This window comes from Pituophis catenifer, unplaced genomic scaffold, assembly GCF_029215685.1.
Source record: "Pituophis catenifer annectens isolate HBS135680 unplaced genomic scaffold, rPitCat1.0.hap2 SCAF_1, whole genome shotgun sequence".
Taxonomy (NCBI): Eukaryota; Metazoa; Chordata; class Lepidosauria; order Squamata; family Colubridae; genus Pituophis; species Pituophis catenifer.
In genome coordinates this window covers 177,209,747-177,230,183 of record NW_027256881.1, presented here as the reverse complement: position 1 = coordinate 177,230,183, position 20,437 = coordinate 177,209,747, and the positions used below count along the sequence as shown (strand labels likewise).

The 20,437-nt window shown below is 39.1% G+C and overlaps 1 protein-coding gene across 2 annotated transcripts in view; it reads right to left on the bottom strand.

Moving 5' to 3' along the window:
- Positions 1-20,437, bottom strand: part of KLF7 (KLF transcription factor 7) — a 75,581-nt gene that overhangs the window by 21,767 nt on the left and 33,377 nt on the right. For both annotated transcript variants that reach the window (XM_070956792.1, XM_070956791.1), the window contains one exon: positions 16,705-17,311. In XM_070956792.1, the coding sequence (XP_070812893.1) occupies positions 16,705-17,311 (607 nt within the window). The remainder of the gene's footprint in view (positions 1-16,704; positions 17,312-20,437) is intronic.

Genomic DNA, 20,437 nt, shown 5'->3' with positions numbered 1-20,437 from the left:
CCATGCCCAGATCTGAAGTTTGTACTGGGCTATAAATAGTTGCCACTGCAGTGGAAATATATCAGGATACACCTGGATAGAACATCAGATTTGATGTCTAAAATGTGGGGCACATAAGATCCTGTAAAAAGCAGATAGTTGTTTTAAAGTACAGAAGACTGGTGCTATGATCACAATCTCCACATTGTCATCAAAGAATGGGAGAGTGAAGGTGAAAGTAGGATTAGTTTAGGATGGAGCTTTGTCCCACCATCTTTGCTTTTGAGACAGAGACCACTGAGTGCCTCTCTGGGAACAGACCTCAAAAGTTAGAGTTGAGAGGTTAGCAAGAGAAGGAGAAGCAACAGTTTCAAGATTGGTAGAGCAAATGAATCTTTGATACAAAGGAAGGAGACATTCAAGGGAGATTGTGTAGAAATCAACATTGTATTGGTTCCCTACCCCCTGGAATCTAACCATTGGGTGTCGATGAGCTTGAAATGGAAGCAGAAGGCTTTCAGACACACAAGATGGAAGATGCAATATCAGATGATCTGCCAGGTTCAACAGAATGGAAGACAGAAAGGAAAGCACTGGCAAATTTGGCTGTTCTTTTGAATGTTGAAAATAACGCAGTCCATTAGCTTTAGAGTGATGAGAAGATTCAGCAGGACCCAAAAAACTTGACAGTGAAAATATGATTTCACTACATGTCCTTCCCCATGACAAAATTATATAAAGAATGTCCATTTTAAGAATGCAGCTTGTTGTTATAGTTTTGACTGATACACAAAGGACCCTTAATGCCATAAACACTCTCAAAGAAAACATAAGCAACACATGCTTCAACTCTCTCTCTCTCTCTCTCTCTCTCTCTCTCTCTCCCTCTCCCTCTCCCTCCCTCTCCCCCTCCCTGGATAGCTATGTAAAACTGTATATGACAGGGTAGCTCTAGTGTATAAAGTTATTTATAATGTACATGTTTTTCAGTAGGAAACAAATGTAGAAACCAATCATTATATAAAATTCAGCTGTAAACTCATAGGCGAAGAGACTGCCCTTAGAAGGACTGAGCTAGCCATCTACATAAATGATTAAATTTATGTGTGCTCATATTGATAGACATAAAAAGCAACATTCAAAAAGCAGGTGATTTAGTTCTCAGTGCAACACTAAACACAGCACATAGTTATTATCTAAGCAGATACATTATTGGGGTAAGGATTTGTTGGAAAGAAGTCAGCGTTCCTCCTGCACTATTTTGTCTCTTTGAATTGCATCTTCACACATACCCCACATTTGATTTGAATGTAACTAGGCCAAACCTGTTTTCTAAGACACAAGTAAGTTAACTATAAATTGATTTTTTTAATGAGGATGTTCTTCCTAATTCTAGTCCAAAAGTGAAGAAACCATCCCCCTCTAGCTGTTGTTCAACCACAGTTCCCAGCAACCATTGCTTATGGTGAGAAATGCCCTCCCCACCTCACAGCCCTGCAGCTATAGATCTTCTGTGAGAGAAAATTCTTTGTTCCCTACAGCAACTTGAGTTTTTAACACTGTAGGTAAGTGATGGAGAAATTTTGCATTCTGGTTGTCATGGTAGTAATACATTCCCTTGATGCCCAATTCAAGTTAAAATCTAGCCAATAAATTCAATAACTTGAATGAACTAATTAGAAGGATTTCAATTTTGCTAACCCCAAAAAATGTATCACCCATGATTTGATATGCTGCATGGTAACCAACCATAAACACATTTTCTTTTCTCAGTTTCTGGTATACCTTTAACATCTATGATATCTGAGCTCCAGGGGCAAAATGACTTTGCCAAGCATAGAGACTAGTTTCCTGTTCAGTCCTTTTCTTTGTTAACATGAGCTGCTAGCTGCCAAATGTCAGAAAATGTCTCTGTGTTCCGGGCTCTGCAGGCTTGCTTACAGGATATTGTAGAGAGACAAAAATGTAAAGACAAAGGAAAATGTGTCCTTTAAAAGGCATTTAAAGCAATCCTTAACCCACAGATTTCAGCAAAGGCTAATTTACCCCCATCAGAGCGGTCATAACAACAAAACAAAATAAAGAGATAGAATATCTCAAAAGAAAAGGGGAGATGAGTATTTAGAGCACTACTGAGAGACAATTTGGTGTAGTGATTAAAGTACTACTGGTGGTGAGTTTCAGTCCCACCTTAGGCATGAAAGCCAGCTAGGTGACTTTGGGCCAACTCATCTCATTGGATTGTTGTTATGAGGAAATAGGAGGAGGAGGGAATATTATGTTCATTGCCTTGAGTTACTTATGAAATAAAGGCAGGATAAAAGAAATCTAATAAATAATGCATTATCTTTCTTTGATGTGTTTAAATGATTCCATTCCTACCAACTCTCTAGCCTCGTGGCCATGCCAACTGGGTGTTATGAAATTGTAATTTGATGTATCTAGAGGGCATCAGTTTGGAAGAACTACTATAATGGGTTCAAGTCATTCCAAGGAAAAGGAAAGAGGAGAAAAGAATCCAGATATAAGACTAAATATGGGGAATACTAAGGAGGATTGGTATTCTACACAGTGCATTATTCCTATTAGGTATATCTCTATCCTTATAGAGTGCTGATTTAGAAAGAATACATTTTCCCCCTTATCAGAACAAAAACCTCCACTCCTGTTTAATATCTACTACATGAAGTCACTGGGTGATATCATTCATCGCCATGGGGTGAGGTATCATCAGTATGCTGATGATATCCAGTTGTATCTCTCTTCCTGATGAGCTAACTGATACTGCCGATGTCCTTTTTCAGTGATTGGAGGCTGTGGGGGTCTGGATGAGATGGATGGCATAAAAATTTAATAAAAAAGTAAAAAAGATTAAAAACAACAAGCTTCAACAAAACATGGAAAGACTGATTATCTTTGGGCTTTAGAGCCTTCTGAATCTGGGCTTTAGCAACTGGTGCTGGATGGGGTCACCCTGCCCCAAACAGACCCAGGGCACAATCTGGGGTGGAGGTGGGGGCTTCTTGTGGAGTCATGATTCCTGCTTGAAGAGCAGGTGACAATTGTAGCCATAAGGACCTTTGCACAGCTTCATGTTGTGTGCCAGTTGTGCCCATTCTATTCTGTCACTCATGTCTAGTCGCTTCCTGGATGGACTTCTTAATATGCCATGTACATTGGACTTCCCTTGAAAAGTATCCAGAAGCTTCAGCTAATCCAAAATGCAGCAGCATGGGCTGTTGTGTATGCTTCAAAAGCTGCACACATCACACCTCTACTTTGCCAACTGCTTTTCTGCTCTAGCCCCACCCTGCAGAACATCACTCCTCCTGAGGTAAGATGGGTCCAACCCTGTTGGCCTTTCAGAAGGCCCTCAAAGCATGGTTTTAATAGTGAACTTGGGGATCTTGTGTTAAAGCAGAGCCCATTAGATAGTTGTATGATGGTTAACTAATGCACTCTCTAAATGCTTTGTGCCATTTTGTAGTTTTATTTTGTTTTTGTTTTAATTTAAGTGGTAGCCTGTATTCTATTTTATTATATATATTGGCCAGAATCACAATGGCTGGATGGCTATACCAAACTAATAGGTGACAGATGATTGTAGATAGGTAGGTAGGTAGGTAGATGATGACAGACAGACATTTCACATTATGGATTTTTAGGCCATGTTTGACAGGGAAGAAGCAGAAGCCTTAAGCATTAAGCAACAAGGAACAAATCAAAAATAATTTGTAAAATTGCTTTAATAAATTATTTTTATATAGTGATGGGATTTTTTTTTTAAAGTTAATTAGCCATATATATTTATAGAGTCACTCATCTTGTAGCACCTTACTCTGGGAAGCGAGTAGTAGTGATAAAACACAAACAAGGAAACCAAGAAAAGAAAAGAAAAAAAAGAAAAGAGGAAAAGAAAAGAAAAGAAAAGAAAAGAAAAGAAAAGAAAAGAAAAGAAAAGAAAAGAAAAGAAAAGAAAAGAAAAGAAAAGAAAAGCCTGCCACCATTGAAAGCAGTACGTTCTGAAAGTGGTGGTCGCTTTCAGGCAAAACTAAGTTTGAATGTCGCAGGATCTCTTGTGGAAATGGAATGGAATATTTTCTATTTTTTATTATTTATTTATTTATTTATTTATTTATTATTTATTATATTTCTATACCGCCTTTCTCCCGTAGGACTCAAGGCGGTGTACAGTCAAGAAAAATATAGACACACAAACATCATAAAATTGCTAATTAAAATTATTACTTAGTTTGGTCAATTAAATAAAACCCAGAATTAGATAACATTTAAAAAATCATTCACATGTTCGTATGTTTAGCCCCGCCTGTTGGAACATCAGGGTCTTGAGGGCACGGCGGAAAGCACGGAGATCAGGGATATTCTGTATCTCCGGGGGCAGTTCATTCCAAAGGGTTGGAGCCCCCACAGAGAAGGCCCTCCCCCTGGGAGTCGCCAGTCGACATAATTTGACTGACGGTACCCTGAGTAGTCCCTCCCTGTGAGAACGAACTGGTCGGTGGGAGGCTATTGGTGGCAAAAGACGGTCTCGTAGGTACCCAGGTCCTAAGCCATGGAGTGCTTTAAAGGTGATAACTAACACCTTGAATCGCACCCGGAAGACCACCGGGAGCCAGTGCAGCTCGCGTAGGAGAGGTGTTACATGGGCGTAATGAGCTGCGCCCATAATCACCCGCACGGCTACGTTCTGGACCAGTTGGAGCCTCCGGGTGCTTTTCAAGGGGAGCCCCATGTAGAGAGCATTACAGTAGTCCATACGGGAGGTAACTAGGGCATGAGTGACCGTGAGCAAGGCGTCCCAATCCAGAAAGGGACACAACTGGCGGATCAGGCAAACCTGATAAAAGGCACCCCCGGCCACGGCCGTCAAATGATCTTCTAAAGATAACCGTGAATCCAGGAGGACACCCAAGTTGCGGGCCCTCTCTGTGGGGAGCAAGATCTCATCCCCTATTGTCAGTGATGGTACTAGCTGACTATACCGGGACGCCGGAAGCCACAGCCACTCGGTCTTGGAGGGGTTGAGTCTGAGCTTGTTTCTCCCCATCCAGATCCGCACGGCCTCCAGGCAACGGGACATCACAGCAAGGGCATCATTGGGGTGGTCTGGGGTGGAGATGTATAGCTGTGTGTCATCCGCATACTGATGAACACTCACCCCAAAACCACGGATGATCTCACCTAGCGGTTTTACATAAATGTTGAATAGAAGGGGTGAGAGGACTGACCCTTGCGGCACCCCACAAATAAGGTGCCTCGAGGTCGACCTCTGCCCCCCTGCCAATACAAACTGCGAATGGTCAGAGAGGAAGGAGGAGAACCACTGAAGCACGGTGCCCCCTATTCCTAACCCCTCCAGCCGGTGCAGTAAGATACCATGGTTGATGGTATCAAAAGCCACTGAGAGATCTAATAGGACCAGGATAGAGGAGCAACCTCTGTCCCGAGCCCTCCAGAGATCATCCACCAATGCGACCAATGCCGTTTCTGTGCTATATCATGACCTGAAGCCCGACTGGAACGGATCCAGATAGACAACTTCATCCAGGTATCGGGGTAGTTGTCGTGCCACCACACTCTCAACAACCTTCGCAACAAAGCGAAGATTGGAGACTGAATGATAATTTGATAATATAGCCGGGTCCAGGGAAGGCTTCTTGAGGAGGGGCTTCACAACTGCCTCTTTCAAGGCGGCGGGAAAGACACCCTCACTCAGAGAAGCATTTATAATCCCCTGGAGCCAGCCTTGTGTAACCTCCCAGGAGGCCAGTACCAACCAGGAGGGACACGGGTCCAATAAACATGTGGCAGCGTTAAGCTTGCCCAGAATCCTGTCCACGTCCTCAGGAGCCACAGAGTCAAACTCTTCCCAGATAACGCTCTCAAGACCTGCCCCCATCTCCTCCCCTGGATCTACCCAATCGGAGTCCAGGCCTTCCCGAATCTGAGCGACTTTATCATGCAGGAATTGTACAAAATCCTCAGCTCGACCCTTTAAGGGAACTTCCCATACCCCACCTGAAGTAGGGAGCGGGTCACCCTAAACAGCGCAGCTGGGCGGTTCTCTGCAGATGCAATAAGAGCGGAGAAGTAGCTAGACTTCGCTGCTCTTATCGCCACTAGGTAGGTCTTAATATAAGATCTCACCTGTGTTCGGTCAGATTCAGATCGGCTTGTCCTCCAATCGCTCTCCAGGCATCTTTTCCGACGTTTCATCTCTCTCAGCTCCTTGGAAAACCAAGGAGCTAGACGAGATCGGCATTGAGTCAGAGGCCGCAAAGGCACAACGCGGTCCAAGGCCCCAGTAGCTGCCCTGTCCCAGGCGACCACCAGGTCCTCAGTCAAGTTGTGAGCCAGAGTCTCAGAAAATGGCCCAAGCTCCATCAGGAACCTTTCGGGGTCCATCAGGCGCCTGGGACGGAACCATTTGGTTGGTTCCGTCTCCCTGCGGTGGGTGGAAGTGACTTGAAAGTCCATGTGAAGGAGAGAATGATCAGACCATGACAAGGGCTTGATGTCTATATCCCCTATTCTTAGATCATTCAGCCACTGATCAGAGACAAAAATCAAGTCCAGAGTGTGATTCCCCAAGTGGGTGAGGCCTTGAACTACCTGGGTCAGGTCCATGGCCGTCATGGAAGCCATGAACTCCCGAGCCATCTCCGACATCTCACCAGCAGATGGCAGGTTAAAATCCCCCATAACAATAAGTCTGGGGGTTTCCACCACCACCCCGGCTATAATGTCGAGCAGCTCAGGCAGGACCGCTGTTACGTGGCAGGGAGCCAGGTACGCAATCAGTAGGCCCATCTGAATCCCCCGACCCCACTTCACAAGGAGGGACTCACATCCGGCTATCTGAGGAACAGTGGCCTCCCTCGGGCAAAGACTTTCTCTAATGATTGCTGCCACTCCCCCACCCCTTCCCTGAGTCCTTGGCTGATGGAATGCACAGAAACCTGACGGGCACATTTCCACAAGGGGAACTCCTCCCTCCTGGCCTAACCAGGTCTCCGTAATCCCTGCCAGGTCAGCAGGGATTATTTACCTTGTTTCTTTGCACATCTATTTTTCTAAGACTGTACCAGGTTGTTGCAAAGTTTACTAGCTCATACTACAAAATTAGTAAGCTTGAAAAAAACAAGCCACCTTCAAAATCATTTTGCATAAAAATATTGTTTATAATTTATGAATGCTTTCATTTGAAGGAGTGCTTGTGACATTGACACCTCAAGAATTTTTTAAGGGACATCCACCATTAATTCCATCCTACCCAGTACAGGTGAGCCCAACATTTCCGTTGACAGTTTTTAAGTGAGTTTGGCCCCATTTTATGACCTTTCTTGCCATAGTTGTTAACTGAATCACTGCAGTTGTTAAACTAGCAACATGGTTGTTCAGTGACTTTGTTTGTCAGAAGGCCACAAAAACTGATCACGTGACCACGAGAATGCTGCAAGAGTTGTAAGGGTGAAAAGGGGTCATAAGTCACTTTTTTCATTGTAACTTCTAATGGATACTAAACAAATGATTGTAAATCAAGGACTACCTCTATGTAAATCCAACTCATACTCTGCACACCTATTGATTCCTGCAAAGGAACAGTCACATGGATGTAGGGGGAGAGAGAGGAAAGGCATAACTGATGAATACATTTCACACTTAAAAATCAAAAACAGAGCCTCAGCATGGGAAAATATGATTATTGAACCAATTATATAGAAATTAATTTTAAAAAATCTATTTCAGTTTTCTTTTAAGATCCTTTCATTTTTATATGTGCCTCCAATTCATTTCAATTTTAAAAAAATCCTGGGATGTCTTAATAAAATAACAGATGCAAAGTAATGAGTTATTGTACAACTCTTATTTTCTAACTGCAAGAGAATTTTAGCGTTATTGCTTGAAACAGTTTACTATTTTAAAAAAAGAATTGTTCTTTATTGATACAAAAAAAGAATTCATTTTCTTTATTTTCTATTGTCTTTTATATTTTTGTTCCAAGCCAAAAAAAAAAAAATGTAATCATTGGTCATAGGCACCTAAGTAAGAAAATAATTCAGAATCGGACACTCAAATGTTAAAATAAATTTAAGGCAGTTTCTTTTGTCCTTTGAAAGCTTTTGAGGAGTAGGCAAGCAGAATTTACACAAGGAGATGACTGACTTCAATACATATGTCAATCTTCACCCAGCCTCAAGCTCTAATTTGCATGTTGTAAACAAGCAATTAAAAGTCAGACAGATTTTTTTCTATCACATTATGCTACCTCAAATGCAGTGTCACTGGAGTTTGAGTGCACATTTAGTTGTTCACATCAAAAGATATACCTCTTTCCATTTGGGATGACTGACAAATTACTTTTTTTAAAAAAATCTGATGAGTTACAGTAACAATATCCTCCTTTGCTACCTAATCAGAACAACATTTCAACAGTACCAGTAGAATGTCTGATTGCAATGGCTTGAACTGCCGTTAATCCAATGGTCACATCTCACAACTATTATGATACTCTTCTATTTTGAACATTGACAATATAAGGAACAATGTAGGAATATACATTCTGAGGAAAAGCATTGTCAAGACGACCTTGGTTTGCTTTTCATCTGCGCATGTATCTTGTTTTTCTTTTTCAGCCTGTCTTAATAGTCCAATTAGTTGTACTTTCAATAGTTTTTCACAGAGCTGTATTTTAAAACATTATTTTCTCCCTCATCCCTGCCAAGTAGGCATGCAGAAAGCAATGAATAGCAACATGAAGACAAGTGACAAAAAGTGTCCTGAGAAAAGGGATATTATCTTTCAATTGTCCCTGCAAGTCCTCATTTAAAGGAACAAAGGTTTCTCAATTCCAATATATTTTTTAAAAATATGTCCTTATGGGCTTAGCAAAAACTGAAGCTGGAGGCACCTGATGTATGCTCAGAACAGAAGGATTTTTGAGGGTGGAGAGAGATTAGGGGACACAGGTGCCAGCCTTCTGTAGAATGTGCACTTCTGCTCCATTAATTGCTGACATATCCTCTACCACCCCCCACTTCCATCTCCGACCCCTAGGGAGAACAGCAGAGCGGCAGGCCCAGACTGGTACCCAGCAGCAACACCAGCAGCAAAAGTAGACAATTAGGTGCCAGAAGCAAAGGGAGGGAGGGAAAGAGGGGGTAGAGGATGTAGTTGCTTAGCAACCAGGCAGCAGAAACAGCTGTGTAGCAGGCCCGGGCTGGTACCCAGGCCCTGCAAGCTAGCCAATTAGCACACTGTATTTAATGCTGATGTTTCCTAGCAACAGGATACACAAGTCTGCCTGCCATACACTCTCTCTTCACATTCCTCCCCCACCAGCATTCAAACCATTACTTGTTCCCCTTTTGACTCAATGACTCTATTTTTTTGTCCCAGGAGAGATCAGGAAACTTAAAAATCTGTAGAGCATTTAGCTTCCAGTTCACTTAGCATTAAGAACTCCATATGTATGACATGATAACAACTGCAAAACCCACTGAGGAGTATGAGAATACCACAATTTGAATTCAGTAAGATTTTCTTAGATTACAGGAAAATTGTTGCATTTCATTTGTGTATGTAGAAAGGGTTATTTTTCTAATTCTAAGTGCTAGGCATAAAATAAAACATCAACATTTTGTGCATTTGCATCTAAAAAAGATATTACCCATTCTTGCACATCAAAACTAAAGCCATATTAATATTTCTCTGGATAACAAAAAAACCCACCTAACTATTGCTAAATTGAAAGCATTAGCAGCATGGAAAACCTAGCTCTACAGTATGTTCTTACAATAGAAGGTGATATTTGTACACATCGTATCCATGCATTAGATTGGGCATGTCCATGTGGTACCATAAGATCATAATCTTTTAACATTATTACATGATTTATATACATTATATTATATATTTTATATGTGGCCCAAGACAATTCCTCTTCACTCAAGGCAGCCCAGGCAAGCCAAAATGTCGGACACGCATGTGTTAGATGGTTCACCATTGAGCCTCTTGATGGTAATGCTATATATTCTTAACACAGACTGCCACTTGTCATGGATTGATTACAGTCACATGAATGCTTTAAATCAGATCCAAAATTCTTGTTTATTTACCTAATATTCTTGATGAGATTATGTTCCACCTAGTTTGACACTGTTTACTTCAGCAGTGGTACAGTAGCGCTCATGACTGAAACCAATGCATAACATTCCCACATGTTAAGGGGACAGATAACATGGTCCTGGCATTGAAACATACATTATGTACTAGCATAAAACTCCTTATTTTTTAACTTATTATAAAAACAATTGTACCTCATCATCACTTAGCTACACTTTAAAGTGCAAAGACCTTGCATCAATGCTTGGTTTGTTTAGAATTCAAAACCATGTTTACAGCTTTAATGGAAAATATGGGTTTCAGGCAGTGGTGGGTTGCCCTTGGTTCGCACCGGTTCTATAGAACCGGTAGTAAAACTGGTTGGAGGCTCCACCCACCGATCCCGACATTGTAACATTTCTGCGCATGCGCGCTGCCATGTTGCAAACCGATAGTAAAGGTAAGTAGAACCCACCCCTGGTTTCAGGGAATAATTCAGCACTAGATCGGATACACTGGAACCCTTACTTTGATACTACTGTAGTCAATTAGATTTTTCTCACCTCATTAATGCTCTTAGGAAGTAGAGTTGAGAAGAAATAAAATATACCTTCTTCTTTTCATGAGGCAACATGGCATTTTATTCTGTGTGAATAACACTGAAAGAGAACTACTCTTAACATTAGAAAATGTGCTTCAGAAACATGCTTTTTATTTAGATAGTAAAAAGCCAAGTTAAAACTGTGGAATAGATCCACATGTTATCACTTAATGCAATTTCCTTCCATTCCCATCTTCAGTTGAAGAGTTTTAGAACATTATCTTGTTAGAGATCCCAAGCCTATCATTTTGTGAATAGCCACATATTTACTGGATAAATTCTGTAGGATTTCCCATAGTTGTTTGACTGCTTTCTTTGCTATCCTCCATCTTCCCTCTGAAATGACCAGCACTCCTTCCAGATGGTCAGAGGGAGAGCCCACTACTTCTATCTATTAATAGAATAACAGAATAACCCCTCTCCCTTAGGCAGGAAACCCTGTATCATTTAAGACAATTTATCTTAGTTATTATATCAGTCTCTTCAATTTCCTACTACATTCTGAATACATTCTGATTCTGAATAAGAGAAGCCTACGCCCTAATCTGGATTTCTTTTCTATCAAATTCTGCAATAAAAAAATTTGCTCCCTACAAGTTTTTGCTTAATGATTACATTAAGACTGGAGTCAGACTAATACTTCCACAGAAAAGTCAGATTTAATTTCTAATATAATTTTTTTTCCTTTAAAGCATCTGCTTCCAATCTTGGATAATGACAAATTTATACACTTCCTCCTCCCGTTGTTCAATCTAAATTAATTCTCCTTCTGTCACTTAACTCACTGGCATTTGCTGAGATAGGTCTGGAAAAAAAAATCCCGTTTCCCTTTCCAGAAGTGAAAGTGTCATCCCTTCAGAAATATTTGCCATGCAAATGTGTTAAGGCTGAGTTTATTTTCTCACATCATTAAGTATATATTTTATAACAGATCCTTCACATAATTTATGAAATAGGTAATCTTTTTCCCAACTGCACATCTTACCTTTTTATAGTGCTCTCTTTCACACATATCTTTCCACATACCAAGTGACTTCTCCATTTTACTTTAGGCCAAAATCTGAATCTATCTTTTTACACATTTGTTTTTAGCAGTAGGACTTTGGTGCAACATCAATTAGCACCAGTTCATTAAAAATCTTTCAGCTTATGAAGAAGAAAACTAGCTTCTTGTTATTTCTGATTTAAATTCCTTTCTGTACCAAGGGGTTCACTCTACCAGACAAATTTCAGTTTTTTATATGATAAAAATCACATTAGCCACGGTGGTGCAGTGTTTAGAATGCAGTACTGCAGGCTACTTATGCTGACTGCATGCTGCCTGCAATTTGGCAGTTCAAACCTCACCAGGCTCAAGGTTGACTCAGCCTTCCATCCTTCCAAGGTGAGTAAACTGAGCATACAAATTACTGAGGGCAATATGCTGACTCTGTAAACCGCATAGAGAGGGCTGTAAAGCATTGTAAAGCAGTATATAAGCCTAAGTGCTATTGCTATTAATCATGGGAAGCTATTGGAATACATCTACAAAGAAGTGCCCCAAATGAGTTTCAAAGAGGAGTCTTCCTCAACCATAAATGGAGATGTGTTCTGGGTTAAGGCTGCCACTTTCTACATGCAAAACACGTACTCTTTAGCATAGATGTCTCTGTCTCCCAAATAGTCTATGCATCCTTTTACTTTATGCCATTCCAGAGATTCCCAAATCATTGTGTCTTCTTTCAATTTTGCCTATGAAGTTCTGTGGCTTTTTCCTTGAGATTTTTCCACAGACTTTTTCCAGCACTTTTTCCACAGGCTATCGTGCATGGAAATACAAGTGTTGGCAAAACAGGACTAGTCCTGGTATTACTAGTGGTCAACCCATGATTTTGTTAAATCTAATCGAGTTTCGCTACCTTGTCACCTCACGTTTGAATTACTGCATCTAGCTCTACAAGCTACAAGCAGCTAATGGGAAAAATTAAATATCAGAAACTTTTTAGACCTTCAGCTCAGCAGTCAAGAGTGCCAAATGGCTGGTAGCCATTAGCATTGTGAAGCTTGTTCACAATTGATGGTGTCTTACAGGGACAGTTCCAAGAAACCAGGCCTATGTTCAAAGACAAAAGATCCAACAAAATGACTGCTTCATGCCTATAATCTTGGCCTTGGGACTCTTACAATACACACCAAAACTTCCAAATCCCACCCCTTTAGTATTTTTCCTTTTGGGGTTTTGGAGCCAGTTCAAATGTCTGCTTGCATAAATAAAGCAACATTATTATTTAGAGAGATAAGGCAGCATGAACTGAAAGAAGCAAGCTATGTAAACATAAGCGCAGCTGTTTGGGTTAAGAATCTGAATCCACCCAACTCAGTATCTAGTCTCCAACAGTGATCAGTTTTAACTGCAGAAGGAAATAATAGCTCATTTGGAGATACCAAGTATATTCTAATGGGTAGTATAGTTTTATGCGAAAAGACTCAATGTGTCTCCATTTAGAAGTATCTCTGGTTCCAGATGTTGGTCATAAGCTCCTAGCAAAAAACAAAGTAGATATTTATGCCCAGCATTCTATTGTCAATTGATCATTGGTAGTCTAGATTTGATCTGAACTAGGTTTGAATTAGAGAGCCAATACTGACACCAAATGCAAACATTTTAAGACTCCTTCATAGTTCAATCTATTCAGAGAGTAATTCAGACCAAAGATACCTCAATTTCAGAACTGCATCACATGAAAGTATTGGTAGATGAACCCTCCCTTGAAATCCATTATGAATAAATGTAAGAACACCTATTTAATTTATTAATATTTTCCTGATATAAATAACTATTTTTAAAAAGACAAACAGGATAATTATCAAATAAATAAGAAACCTTAAAAAGTTGTGAAATTTGGGCAATTTAAACGTTTTGTTTACAATTCTATGGTTTACTAGGCCTAATTGGTGACTCCTATGTTATACTATATATATTCAGTAATCCTTCCAGTTATCTTTTAATATTTGAAATAATAAAATACTTTGCAACAGTTTAGCCAAACAAAAATCAGAAACCATGACTTCAACTTTTGCAAAGTACAGTATAATTTGATGTCTAAACTGACAAGTCATATTTTTGATTTTGATATTCTTCTTATTTAGTTATTTCTTATTACTATTTGGTTTTGTTTCTATTTGATATTGTATACTTCCAAGACTCTTTGGAGGTTGGGTTTAAGTACTACAAAACACATTCATTCATATACTTACCTGCAAGAAAGATACTTTTGAATTTAAGATGATACCCTTCTTCTCAGAGGAATAGTAGATGATTCCCCCAAATCACAAAAACTGCCCCACCACCCCAAAAATGTGTCCATGTGATGTATGTGCCTTTGTGCAAAAAAAAGTTGCCCACAAAGAAGTATATTCACTGAAATGGAAAAAGAGTAGAAAAGGAAAGATGAGAAAACAAAACTGAGTAGAGAAAAGACAACTGGAGAGGTAAGGAAAATAAAGAGAAGGCCAATCAACAGTTATCGAAAGTTCATAACCCTAAAGTTTACCAACCTCGGCCCCAAACTATCTTCTCTTAAATAGGCTATGACCCCTGTAACCATTTTTAGTTCCATCTACTTCAATAATGAATTCTTCTGCAACAGTTTCCTAAGCACATCCTGCCAATTCATTATTTTTGAGTAAAGAAATATGATGGCAAAATTGGGAAACTGACTCAGCAGTTTTAATGGAAGTAAAAAATAGCATAGCATTCAGGAAGCCATATCATCCGAGCGAGAAGTTGACTAGATAGCCCATGCGCCATTAGGTCATTGTTTCGGAGATATTTCATACCTAAAGAGGGAAACAGATAACCACTGCCAGAAAACATGCATCAAGTTCCTTCTTCCCTTGTTCCTTCTATTTCCTTGTTCCTCCTTCCCTTCTCTACCAGTAGGTAGGTAAGTATCTGTATTGGCTTTGAGAAGGGAAGAAGATATTGCAAGATTGCCTAGGAAACTATCACAGAATACTGAAAATGAAGATCACATAAGTGTAGTAGCAGCCCAGCAGTATCCAGTAGCACTGAAAAAGCCATAACTTCCCCAAATTTCATTCCCTCAAGAGTCATGCTCCTGGATTTTGAATATATTTTTTGTAAATTAACCCATTTGAGATACCTCTATTCTAAAACTGTTGCCCTGTGATTTAATGTTTCACCCAGGCCATAACAAGAGTTTTAGCATAGGTATTAGCTAATTACTAATAATTTTTCAGAAAGAAGTATTTCACAGCATAGCTCTATATATCCAGTCAAGAATATAGGTTTTTTTACCAGGTTTTTGATTCTGATTATAAATGAAGGAATGGTTAATTAATTTTGGTTCACTGATGTTAACCAGAATTAATCAAACTTTCTTCTATCAAAATACACAGCTATCACCATGTTAAGCATATAGAAAGATTCTGAATTTCTAGATATGTCTATATAGGAAGATATTTCAAACAGGCAGCCCCTTTGTGCTTACTAAGGATTTCTTGAGGATCTTACATGTTTATGTGGACATCAGAAATTGGTTCAAATGTGATACATATATAATGTAAAGGGAATACAGTGGAAAGAACACTCAGTTTTGACTAGAATACCTAGTTTCAAAAATCTGTTCAGCTGAGGTAACTTTAATCAAAACATTCTTTCTCTGTGATATATGAAAATAGCAAGAACAGTGATTTATCCTACAAAGCTGTCTCTAAATAAAACTGATTGAAGTTGAATATGTTTCACACATATTAGATTTATTTATTTTGATTTGTTATGGCCACCCACTCAATTTGACTGTCAGTGGAATAAAATGAAACTGACAGCGTAGAACAAAAACAATAAAGCTGTAACAATAACAATAAAATGGGACAGAGCCCCCACAAACATATTAACTCTAGGGCTGGGAACAGAGCCAGGATTTAAAAGGGCCTTCCAGAACCCCGGGAGTATAAGCATCTGGGAACTATTCCAGAGGGCAGGAGCTGCAATGGAGAAGGCGTGCTTCCTCGGTCCCACAAGATGATATTCAATTGAGGTGATCGGGTGGCAGAAAAAAATAGGCTGACCCTAACATAACCAGGTCCTAAGTCATGATCAGTAATAATCAGTAAAATCAGTAATAGTAATGTAAAATTAACAGTAATAGTTTACCTTTTGGTATGAATAAATATAAATGAAGGATTTTTTTTCCACAAGTAGGGAGAACTGAAATACTTATGTGCTAAAATTATGACCCATTTGAAGGCCAGAAGCAGACTCTCATGAATGTGGCTTGATCTACAGTGAATCATAATTCTTTGAACAGGCTGCTGGGTAGCAATCAACAAAACTAATAAAAATCTGGTCTTCATTTCTAAACATAATTGCATCCTGCAAAATAACCAATAGAATTATAAAGCAGCTGTGACATAAAGACCATCACCCCTCATTGATAGGATGTCTAGGAGCGTTAATCTTAATCTGTATAAAAGGAGAGAATTATACTAGAGGTGCTTCTATGCCCAAGGAATGTAATTTAACTTCCTCAAATAGCCAGACACAATCCCCCTAATGAAAACTTTCCATGTCAAGTATTATTACTATTATTATTATTAAATTTATTTGCCGCCTATCTCGCTATGGGGTTACTTTAAGCAGCTCATAGCCATAAAAAAACCATAAAAAAAGAAACAAAAAGGAAGTTTAAACAAAATTAAAATAATAGAACAATAAAACAAAGTATGCTGTATGATTAATTGTATTCTCAGTAATCTGCAAAATTCTGAGAAAAATGTTACTAATATAGGAATTATAGAGCCATATGATTAGCATTTTCATTCTGCAATAGCGAATTCTCAAACTCCTTGACATAATATGGAACACAATGTTCCAACCCAACTTTTTATACCAAGCCTGTAACTCTTATCCTCTAAAGCTTCATTTCTGAACAAGACAAATATTAAATAAAAGGCATAAATTTGGTTAAAGACAGCCAAGCATCTAACACAAGTACCTGTGTGAGTCCTCTGGTGCGCTTTTAAGTGTGAGCTCTTTGTATATACTTTACGGCACCCATTAAACTGACAACGATGAACCCTCTTCTTGTTTTCCGGGGATGTGTCAGCCCCTAACCCTCCTTGTTCACTGTCACTGAGTGCACACTTTGTTGTGTTAGCTGGTGCTATTACACCAACCTTTACTGAGCTGAGGGTGGATTTCTTTGTCACTAATTTCAGTGTAACTGTGCCATCAACTGCAGAGATAGTTTGTGAGGTTTTTCCAAGATGGCGACTGAGTTCAGGAGAGGAAGGAGGTGTTAGTGAGGTCACTGCGTTGAGTTGGGCCTGGTTAACAGCAGCATAGCCCTCTGTAGAGGAGCTGGTAGGTTGCAGGCTGAGACAAGTCTCAGACAATAGTTTGTCCCTTGAGAGAATAATGTCCATGTTGGCATTTTTGTCACAGGTACTCATATCTACAGGTAATAAGAGTGGATCCAATGGCTGAATGCTATCTTCTGTGCCTTGAGCAGAAGCATGAAGAAAACAGTCCAGGTCCTCCACAAAGCTTTCTGAGTTCTTCCTGGGCTCTGTCTGAAGGTAGCGTTCCAGCTCAAGGCATGTCTGTAGAAACAAAAGGAGAAAGAAGCCATCATTGGACAGTCAAACCCAATTGCAACCACTGCCAAGAAGAAAAGAGTATCTGAATATAGCAAGCTGCCACAGTCGGAGATAATAGAAAAGCAAATCAAAGAAGCCATAAGACAAAAGAGGAAGAAAGTGTCTGCAAAAATGAATTCTTCCATAGAATAAGAATACAATGGCTATTCAGCTCTGGTCTGTAGAATCTAGAAATCCAGGTACAAATCTATTATCCAAAAATACTCAAATTGCAAAAAAGGAAAACAACTGAAAGCACAGGTTGCTAGTTGCCTAGCAACTATAAGAACAATCAATTGCAAATCAAGTGATTCACAAATGTTACACAAGCACTACTTGACCAGTTCTGAAGAAATTCTCAACTCTATTTTGTTAACTACTTTGGGTATTCATACTAGACAGAAATGTTATAGATATTTCAAATGAATCAATAAATATAAACTGAGAAACAAATATATAATAAAATTTCTACACTTTCTTTACAGATTAATTCAGACTACAACGCAAAACTGAAACATGACCATGGCACTGATAAAATCTGTTCCTAGACCTCTAAGGAATTAATTTATGATTGAGTCTATACATACAAAACATGACATGTAATTCAATGACCTTGTATCAGCCATTTAAATCCAGGGCAGTGTAAAAGTTTACAATAGGATGTAATTCACTCATTTCCTTTTCTCTTCCCAAAGTTGTCCTCCTGAGCTTATCTTCTATACACAAGGAAAATGATACAGCAATGACTTAACATATACATGAAATGAACTGCATTTAAACAAATGACTCAAATACTTCTGCATGAATATGACATTGCAAACAAAAGTCCCACTTGCTAAATCATCAACAATCAATCTAGCTTTTAGACAGACAGACAGACAGACAGACAGACAGAATATATAAAATTTCATACCAAAGTAGAAGATTAAAAAAACCTTTTACATAACTAGTCATGTGTGTTGCAGGCAAAAATAAAATGGAAAAACTTCCAAATGTACCAAAGAACAGTATTGTTGATTTTCTCACACATACCATAGATCATCTATGCAACTATATCACTGAGAAATATAGGCTGCTTGCAATTCTTTCAAATGGATAGAATCAGAAGACAATGAAATGCAGTGATATTTGAGGTGCTGGCTAAAGGGCTGCAAATGTTAAGATTAGCGCAGGCAAGTAGGAGATTTAAAACCTTGTAACTATCCATTTACATAGATTAGTTTTTCACACATATTTAGTAAACCAAATTATATATAATAGAAAATTCAGTCAAATCATAGGATTTGTCATCTCCTAAACAGCCAGTGAATAAATAATAAGCATAATGTTATTGTTTTCTCCAAGCTTAAGAATACTTTCACAGAATTTCTCCTTGTCACAATAGAAATAACAATCACTCTGTATCTTGATTTAGGCTCCTTAGAAGAGAAACTGTGAGGCTCACACTCTAAATACAAAGCCCATGGTTAGCAAGAGTTAGATGGAAAAAAGATTTTCAAAGAACACTAAAACCAGCACAGGCCTTGTGAAGTGTCCAGATGATACAAGTCTGTGCTGGGTCAGCTAATATCCTGTGGAGAAGACAGGAGGGAGCTGTCCCTGTAAGGCATTACTCCTTCTCTGATGACCACAGTGATCCTGACAGGCTTTAAGCCTTGTCATTAATTTTCCATAAAGAACCATTTCCGCAAGCCCCCTTTTGGGCAAGGCCCGATGCTTTGAGAAACATGCAATTATTCTTGGATCCCACCCCCTGCAGTCTTTGCACCTGTGTCAGTTCAAGATACCAGCTGGTCAAGGCCTGCCTTCTGCCTCAGAAATAGAAAGGCACCTCATCAAACTCACCTCCTCTTAGAAGGGAAAGGGAAGGGAAAGGCGGCCCCAATCATGAAAAAGTGTAAGTAAGTAAGCAAGCTTCCAACAGAGAAAAACTTCCTTCCCTGCCCCCCATCCCCCGCTGCCCAATCCCAAACTAGCAAGATTTCAATCTGAACAACAGGGGTGATGATGTCTAGCTTGAACAAACCACAAATTGCTCCCACTAGCCTCTTGGCTACTGGCAGGATACAAAGAATGCTAGGTTTTTTTTTTAAAGAAATAATAAATTAAAAGTTACATATGTTCAAATATGAGACACCAGAATGCTAATTAAGAGAAAAGAAAATATCAATGTCTTTTTAATCTTATAATTTCAAAGTCTAAATTTCAGGTTGCTAACAAAAATTTATTACCGGGTAATAAACACTCTTGGACATCCTTAGCATACAGGAATATATTGTAAGTAGGAAGCTATCAAGTTCTTAAAAATCATGTTAGTAATACAAAAATATGCAATTATGTTTTTTTCTGCACAACACTTTGAATTTTATATTTCCCCATCTTGACAGAGAGGAATCCAAACAAAATATCTGTAATGCAGAAAAAGTATCAGAGACGTTTAAGATGTCTTAAATTGACCATCTTTAGGATAATAAAGCAGGATTCTTTCCAAACTGATCATAACCAAAGTCTTTGAAGAATTACTCTTGAAGTCCATAGAAAACAGTGGAACATTGTGTGGATTACCCATTCTAGTCAATTGGGAGATAAAACAATTCTGAATTAGTTGAATCCAGCTGTCTTCCATATCACTGAGCTGACTGGCACATTCTGAAATTGACTCTAGGTAGTTACAATGAGAACATCTAAAGAAAACCAAACTGAAATGAAGAGTGGAAGGATATGTGTGTGAGAGAGTTTCACATTTCTAAAGTCACCCAATTTCTCAATAATTCTGGGCAAAATATAAACTGAAAACTTAGGGAAGAAACTACCGAAGATAGGCCGTTATTCAGATAACAAGGCCCTATGTCAAGGACCCTAACCAGCACTTTGAATTGTACCTGGAAACCTACTGGTAATTGGGCAGTTTACAAAGCAGAAATATTTTGCAGACATACCACAGCATGCCCATAATTTCTTGTGCCCCTGAATTCTGGATCAGTTGACATTTCTGAATGGTCTTCAAGGGTAACCCCAAATAGAGCACACAATAGTACACATGCAGAGTAATCATATGTAATGGATCTTCCTCTTTGTGTTAAATCAGTG